The sequence below is a fragment of the Penaeus chinensis genome, chromosome 2 (assembly GCF_019202785.1).
Source record: "Penaeus chinensis breed Huanghai No. 1 chromosome 2, ASM1920278v2, whole genome shotgun sequence".
Classification (NCBI taxonomy): Eukaryota; Metazoa; Arthropoda; class Malacostraca; order Decapoda; family Penaeidae; genus Penaeus; species Penaeus chinensis.
Window position 1 is genome coordinate 26,678,365 of NC_061820.1, and position 8,613 is coordinate 26,686,977.

At 35.4% G+C, this 8,613-nt stretch overlaps 1 protein-coding gene across 1 annotated transcript in view; it reads left to right on the top strand.

Moving 5' to 3' along the window:
- LOC125035652 (NADH dehydrogenase [ubiquinone] 1 alpha subcomplex subunit 6-like) overlaps positions 1 to 4,750 on the top strand; it is a 5,038-nt gene extending 288 nt beyond the window's left edge. Inside the window, exons 2-3 of the mRNA XM_047627943.1 lie at positions 3,980 to 4,095; positions 4,383 to 4,750. Coding sequence (XP_047483899.1) covers positions 3,980 to 4,095; positions 4,383 to 4,511 — 245 coding nt within the window. The 3' untranslated portion in view covers positions 4,512 to 4,750. The remainder of the gene's footprint in view (positions 1 to 3,979; positions 4,096 to 4,382) is intronic.
- Positions 4,751 to 8,613: the final 3,863 nt, after the last annotated feature.

An 8,613-nucleotide genomic window follows, 5' to 3' on the forward strand; every position in this document is an offset into this window, starting at 1 on the left:
GAATTTGGTGTATGGTTTCAATTTATTATAAGTATGATTGCATGTTTATCATCATCTTCGACCACGTCATAACCAGCCATATTTAGACTTGTAATGGAAAATGTTAAGGGTTGAGCTAACATAAATATTTCTGTTACGTGTAAACGAGAATGTCCTTCTCCCCATGTTTATTTAGAATGCATCCGCAAATCACAGGAATTATGGAAAGTCACAAACTATAAATTTTGGTTTAGACATGCATGGACAGTATGTGTAACTGGTAGATCAATATATTTTTCAGTCAGTATGGATAACAGGGTAGTGCCTTGCCTTCAAAATAGGGGCTCCACCCCAGGACTCCCGTGGCTATTAGGCAAAACATCCTAACCCAACTTCCAACCTCACCTAACTCTGGTATTCATAAAATACGCTCTTGTCATGTATTCCCTGGACCTTTGTGGTCGTATATATATATACCTAGCCAGTGAGCTCTGCCCCCTGGGCCCTAGTGTTATTTGCACAGTATTATCTATCTACATATAAATTGGTCCTAGTAATTTGCTTGATTAAACCCACACCTTTATAGAGTGAGAATGCCAATCTTTTCTTATGCTCCATTGATTGTCTGTTATCAATATTTGGGGCACTTAATGAGCTTAGATATCAAACTGGGATGGTCATTAACCCATTCCCGACGGGTCACGCCTATACGTGTCATGACAATACTCTCGAAACGTGGCGTGCAGCTGTCCGCGGCGGCAGCGCGCCAAAGCACTCCGAGGCAATGATTCGGCTTGATGTACCGAATTCACGCACTCAAAGTCGGCGCGTTGCCGTGGTTCACCAGAGCGTAGAGTTTTTTTTTAGTTTTCTACACCCGTCGCCAATGGGTTAATGTCTATTCCTTCTTCATTGCCACTGTATAGCATTAAGTATAACCCAAAATTGATGCAATACTGAAAACAAAACATTTCTCACTGGCTCTTGTCAAGAAATGTAGTCACCCATTGCTGTTTAAAACTCAATCATGAAAATACATATACACAGGTTATTGTTAGGAACTTCATAGATAAATCTTAAAAGATATTAAGTAAGTATAATAACATTAAAAGAACACATTAAATACATAAATATGAAAAAGCAGACACGGATAATTACCAAAAAATTATTTTGACAAGCGCCTAGTAATACATGAACTACTTGACGTATCGCATTTCTAAGTCACTGTAGTATTTATCCTTGCAATGTAAACAAGATGAGTAACTTAGGTATAAATGAGCGATCTTCTCAGTTCTTTTATGTCAACCACTTTTGGGAGGCATATGCACAAATAATGCCATAAAAGAACTTTTGTGTTGATTTGCATTGTTCTTTCATTTCATATAGATCTTATTACTCAAGTCCACCACTATCTCCAACTACACATTATCCATTTTTTCTCTTACTATACCTTCTTATATATTTACTTAGTAATGTTTTCTTTAGTTTTATATAGCCATCCAACCTTGTAATTGGTATTCCAGAATGCCACTTTCTTCTCCCTATACCCTTTTGTATTATGTGAGTTATTGGAACATTGATGGGTTTAGCCAAGAGAGGGGGAGGAAAGCCTTACATGAATTGTTTTTTCATTTTGAGGTTCTCTTAAAAATTCTATATAAATTGTAGCTGATTTTTCACACAGTAATATACCTGTATTACACAATGAAATAAAAAAAAAAAATAGTAATAGATAGTATATAAATGTGTGAATATATAAATATGTAAAGTTGTGAATACATGTATAAATAAATTGGGAAATATGCTGAAAGGGCACAGTCTCCTGCTTAAGACAATAAAGTGAAGTCTTTCATATTTGTTATTTATATTCTACTCTACAATTCTCCCTTAACTTTTCATGCCCTCCCTGCTATTGTAGTCAATAACATTGGGGTTTGGGGGGGGGGGGGGGGTTACCAAAACATTAAAGAATCAGAGTAAATGATGATTGTGTTCTGTAATCTAAGTTCATCTTTCATAACTTGTAATCACCAAATAAACATTTTGAAGCAAATATGCCTTATTCCATCTAAATGCTTTTGAAGCTTGATGTTTGTGCTGGAACCTTTAAAACCATATGATGATAATCATTCAATAGGGAACAACTTGCAGAGATTTATTAGCCTTGACATGTGTATAGTAGGCATGGGGTTATGGTAAGTGCACAGCGTAAGTGTCATTATAAACCTACATACATGCATATCTGATTATGGATTTTTCTTTTCTTTTTTAATTTTTGTGCTTAATCTTTATTACACCAAGCAAACAGTGCATGAAAATAATAAGTGAAATTTAAATTTAGTATCATGCACCAGTATTCACAAAGGTCGTTGACAAATTAAAGGACTCTCCAAGTAGTCTTTGACTCAAAAATCATTTTAGAATTTGTCTAACTCACTTCAAAGACTCTTTAGTACTATCGACTTTGAATTGTTCAATTGCCACTTTTCAAAGTTTATTAGTACAAATATTAACATCTTCAGACTCTTTGATAATGATTTAATGTGGTAATGAGATATAATTACTGCTGCAGTAAATCTTTAATCTTAAATTATTACCTATTTAATATCTTTCATGTGTTTAAGTTTCACCCCCTACATTTGTTGTATTTGCATCAGCTGAGAAGGTGCACTGTGCCACTTGTATTTATCCACAAGAGAACTGCAGTAAACAAGAAAATGATAGTTAACATTTGACAATAAGTAAAAAAGTGGCAGGAAAGTTTTCTACAACTGTAAGCTTGCAGTATTGTAGGCAATTTAAAGACCAATTTTATGTGTGTGGGACCCCTCTGGACCTGCCTAAGACCTGCAAAGCCATAGACAAAAATCAGCATCATAAAAAAAGTGTAATCTTGCCTTAGTTCTCCAGCCTCTCCTGGGAATCAACAAACATTCCTGTATGAACCAAAAACCTTCCCAACTCCCCACACCCTTCACCTTATCCAATATTTCCACATTAGGGGTTCTGCCCCCTGGTCCTCAACCTAATTACCTTCAACTTGCTTCCTGTATAGCACGTGTTGCAATATATTTTCCTTATAGATATTACTCTTTGAGTTTAGAGATTATTTCATATATCAGTGAGTGTAGTTTTTCCCCTTTCTTCATGACCATATCATTAGAGGTTCCCTATCATAGTATGGTCATTGTGTAAATGTACCCAAGGATTAGGTGTTGCACAACTTTCTTGTTATCAATTTGCACAGAAATATCATAAGTGAAAAGTGTTATTATTTTGATATTCTGTCCAATACAGGCAAGGTTTGCATTGCCATATGGCTATGTGAAACTGAAACTGTGAAACATGAAATAATCTGGGCAGGTAAAAAATAATGTCAGAAATTAAGAAAATGTGTCTCGGCAAATGTCAGATGGAGACCAAGTCCATGGCAGTTGTGTGGGGCTCAAAGGCCTAGGGAAATAAAGGCAATTGGTTAGGGGTCCAGAGGTAAGGTTAGCAAAGGTTTTGGTTCGTAAGTTGATGTTTGAGGATTCCCTGGAGTGTCCTCAAGGATGTTGGCCGGAGTAATATGAACCTAATCTTAGATGGTGTGGTCACTTCATAACCAATACAACTGTTGCAAAATGTAAATAAATGCCATTTTATTCCAAAAATAGAAAAAGGCTTAATGCACCTACAGCTGTTTTGTAAATTGATTAGTTGTTATTATTTAGATAATACTCGCATGTAATCGTCTGACCTTGTGCTGATTTGCATGGCCTCTGTACGTGGTGGAGCCAAGGCAAACCTCCACAACGTACATTGTGTCAAGATAGAACTTGTATGAGTCAGAATCATGCTATAGAACAGAACAAAAGTTCATTTGCAAAATTACTCAATTAGTGAAAAGTCCATAATCTTTAAAATTTTAATCATGTGACCGGTTTATTGTGCATAATCTACAGTCATAATTAAAAGTAGCATAAGAAATCACTAACAAATGGAATTCTCCCAACAGTGATAGACTACGATTTTCCCAAGTCAAAGGAGCAGTGCAGGGAGAAGCTTCGTGAGGAGTTCGAGAAGCACCGTCATGTGCAGGACATACGCGTTATAGACATGTTGGTCATCAAGGTGAGTTATATCCTTTGCTCCCTTTTTAGCTGTAGGATTCAGTTGGTTTGGCCCCACCCCCCCCTCCACATCTAGGGTGAGAGAATGATATTCTTCAAATTCTACCAAATTTTGGAATTTGTTACTTCATCTTGGTTGTTGTCAAGCTTAATCATACGTTTTTTTAATCTTATTTTGCATTAGAGAAAAAAAAAATACTCATTGGTGTATATATTGTGAGCACAAATTGATATGTAATAAGATATTTTCTGTATTTTAATGCATAAACAAAATCTGTTCATCCCCAGGGCCAGATGGAGCTGAAAGAAACTGTTGAAATCTGGAAGCAGAAGCATGGCCTCATGGCCTACTGGCGGGACAGCGTCGATCCCAAGCCCAAGGACTTCCTCAGCAAGTTTTTAGATGGCCATGAATGAAGAGGCTAACACTTATGTTTAAATTTTAGAAGTGGGTGTATTTTAACCCCGGTATTTTTTTTTTTTTTTTTTTTTTTTCCTTGGTCTTAAAGAAATTTATTGCTGACTGTAATTTGATAGGAAAGGATATTAATACCTCTCTTATGTTCAAACACATCTCCCTGGGGTCCTAAATTTACAAAAAATACAATGTATATACATCACCTGTGTAGATATTTATATTAAAAGAGTAAGCCATACATTTTTATTTTGTTTTCCTATAAAAAAAAATATATATAAGCCAATGAATATACCTTTTTTTTTATCTATAATTCCAGTATTTCTACTTCACTTTCAAGCAAGCCATACTTATCTTTTGATCATATAAGCAAAATTTCCACATTTAGTTGACACATTGTCACAGTAGTGAAAAGGTTTCAAACAAATTCAAATGATCTATAAAATCATTTATTCATAGATAATACAATACACCTTTAAGCAGTGTGGACAAATTAGTAGAAATCCTAACTGAAAATCACAAAAAACACACATCTCCTCTCATACAGTATAGAGACACAGAACTACTGTGGCATTGGCTGGATGTTCAACTCAGCTCTGAAAAAAAAAAAAAAAAGTTAAGGTTATAAGCATATACATGAAAGCATATTTTTAAAGTAGTTATCCATACAAAGGCCTATTCCAGTTTCTACAGAAGCCTATGAACGAGATAACTAATCTAGATTTTAATGAACTCTTAAAATTTAAAACTGTCATAAAAAAAAAAAAATAGATTGACCAAGAAATCATACATTTTTTGTTAATCAATATAACACAGTTTTAAATACATATAAACTATCCAATACATATCTTTATATGCATGTAAAAAATACCAAACAAGCTACAATGGAATGCATACATCTGACATTCCAATGCAATCACCTCTACCCCAAATTCCCTAAGTTGGTAGAAAACCCCACAATGCAAAACTAAATTTATTGAAAGTGGGACTACAGTTTTGGAATCCACCTGGATTCCATCCTCAGGCCTGAAGAGGAAAAGGAGAGGAGGGGGTATAAAAGAGAGAGAAGAGAGGCTATGCCGAAACATGGGGGTGGTGAGGACAGATGAACGGAAGCGAAGGGAGGTCAAATCAGGCGGGGTACGTGCAGGGTGGTTAATACATCTAGTTTTGCATTGTGGGTTTTTCTACCACAGTATCAACATGGTAGTGTTTTACCATTCATTCCATAAGTTACAAAATTGCGATCTCTCACCTCAGTTGCTGGGAAAAGTCATCCTCAATGTTGTCGTCATCCCAGTTGTCCTCCCACACATTCACATCTTCTGCATCTTCATCAGCTGCACCCCAGTCTGTCAAGGACAAAAAAAAAAAAAAAAAAAATTAATTGCCATTGTTGCTGGGTATTCCAGTCTTCCAAAGTTTGTGGAAGGAGTTTAAAGGGATGGAGAGACAGTGATAATTCAAGTTGAGTTGCCAGTACAGGTTATTCTTTTTTTCCATCCTAAACATACAAGGCCTATGCTACAATCAAGGTCTTTTTAGAATTTTCTGATAAATATGCCTCAAATTATTACAAGTTTTTGCAAACTCTCCACAATTCCTTGCTTTCTTTTTAAAGTCAAGCAATATATAATTAACAGCAGTAGGATATACAAGAATAATTATTTTCTAATAGTTAATTGTTAATAGTTACCCCCTATGCTAGTTTTCAAACACTTCATTCGTAATCCTTTCACGAAAAGCTATAAATCAACACTTTTCCATACCTTCTCAATTAAAATCTGAGACCTCATCTACTACTCCATATTTTATAAAGTCTATGAACTATCTTTCTATATTGTTAATTTAATCCCTACAATCTAGATGATGCTTTTCTCATGGAAAAAAAAAAAAAAGGCTTGAGGAGTGAGTGACTTGAACATGTCATGTTAAAATTTGGCTGTGGACTGGGGTTCACTTGCCATCATGAGGACTTTGGCTGAAGGTTGTGGCCATAGGAAAGTGCAAAGGCTTGAAGAGGGATTAGACTCATTTGGGGTTTTTGCATTATTTCCATCGATAAACAAGTGGGGCGTACCATCCAGGAGCCCTAACTTGAAGAATGCTCCTCCATGGAGGGCACAGTTTAGTACGCTTGAGATCCTATTCCTGCTCACCTTGACTGGCAGTGCAAGTTGTATTAGAGAGAATTGAATATTATGTAAAAAAAAACACTTAAATGACTCAAATAGCAAAATGTTACTTATTGTCATTATTATTGCACAGAGTTATGGAGAGAAATGATATGGAGTCTGTACAAGGAAAACAGTCTATTCCAATCTGGATAAAACCAATCAATTGACAAATATAGATATTGTAAAATAGCAAAAAAGCTAAAAATGCTTATGCAGAAAAAGAGTAAATAACAATGCAAAGGAGAGGCAAGGAGTCTTGTCAATGCACACAAGCATTCGTGTGTGTCCATCCTACAAGCTGCATGCCCTTCAGAGAAGCTGCTCAAGTAAGCCTAATGCCCCTATTTTTTTTTTTTTTTTTTTTTTTTTCCTAGCACTCAGATCTGCAAATGTATATGGCAGTATCACAAGGCTAATATTGTGGTACAGCAAGACACCCCAGCTCAGGCTCCTTTGCCCAAAAGAGACAGGGGAGAGGAAGGTGGATGCAGTAGTTGTAATACACAGAAAAGTGAAAGAGAAGAAAGAGAAAAGGAAACCAGGGGCTCCCCACAAGATTCTGCAGCTGCCACCATCCCAAACTACTCCAAAGCCGCCACCTCCATCCCTCCTCTCTCAAAGCCTTCAGCCAGTCCTCTTCTCCCCATTGCTAATCTATCACTTCTGATTATAACCTGGTGTTGCTAAGTAACATAAGTGGCACTGATGCATACTAAGAGAGAAGAAACAGGTGCAAGCAATGAATTGTTTGAACAGCCATCTCAAATGTACATTTTTCTCTTTAAAATATTATTAAAACTCCAATATCAATCAGATTATTTTAAAATGACAGTTTTTTTTTTTTTTTCATGATATGGAAAAGGATTGTTTCAACCAAGAATTTTCATAAATTGAAAAAATAATATTTATGGTAAAGGAAAGTTGCACAACCACATGTATTTCAGAAGCATGAGGTTATATATTATTGACATGTGACATTTCATGGTACATGGGAATTTCAAAAATAAGTTGACATATATTGAATCACTAATTGGAATTTATTATTAAAGATGCTCATCAACATTTAGTGAATGATGTCATGAATGCACAACTGCATGACATAGGGTATTCTTGCTCAAGGATAGTGAAGGTATACTAAAATAGTATTAATATGGAAAGACCAAATCCTATACTTTCAACAGTCTTTTCTTAGTTTTTTTTCTGAAAGATGACCAGGCACCCTTAAAATAAATAGATCATAAATAGATATAAATGACAAGTGAAAATAAAAACGGTTACTATCATATCCAAATCCATAATTCATGCTTCTGTCTATGCTGTTGTAGATTCACTGCTTTGTGTTCTACCAAAAGCCAGAAAACTTCTCTTGCATATCCAAGCAATAAATAATTTGCAGAAAGTAAAAGTAAGAGTAAAAAAGCAGTCAAAGCTCTATGTAGACAGCATATTTGCAGGATAGACTTGCTAGCTTCCAATGGAGCTCAGTGGCTTTGTTTAAATAAGTTTAATAAGTTTTCTGTAATTTTTTCTGCTAATTCAATGTTTTATTTGTTTCATACTTGAAAGCATTTTGAAAGTCATTGCAAGGTATATTTCAGAAGAATAAGTAACACTTACATCTTAATGGACAGATATTTCTACTACAGCTGCTGCAAGAAGCTTGAATAAGAAAAGCCGTCTATCTAACAGATTTTGTTAATCACAGACTGCAACTGATGATTGCTGTTAGGCAGTAAAAACTAACTACTGCAATAATTCTGATTGTAATTATCCATAAAGGCAACAAGCAATTACCATGGCACCCATGCTTTTCCACACTGTAAACGGCTGGCAAAGCTAATAAAAAAGACCAACCTTCAAACACATGTTCAGACATTCCCCTAAAAAATATAATAAGGTCACCAAACAAATTACAATAACGTATGTA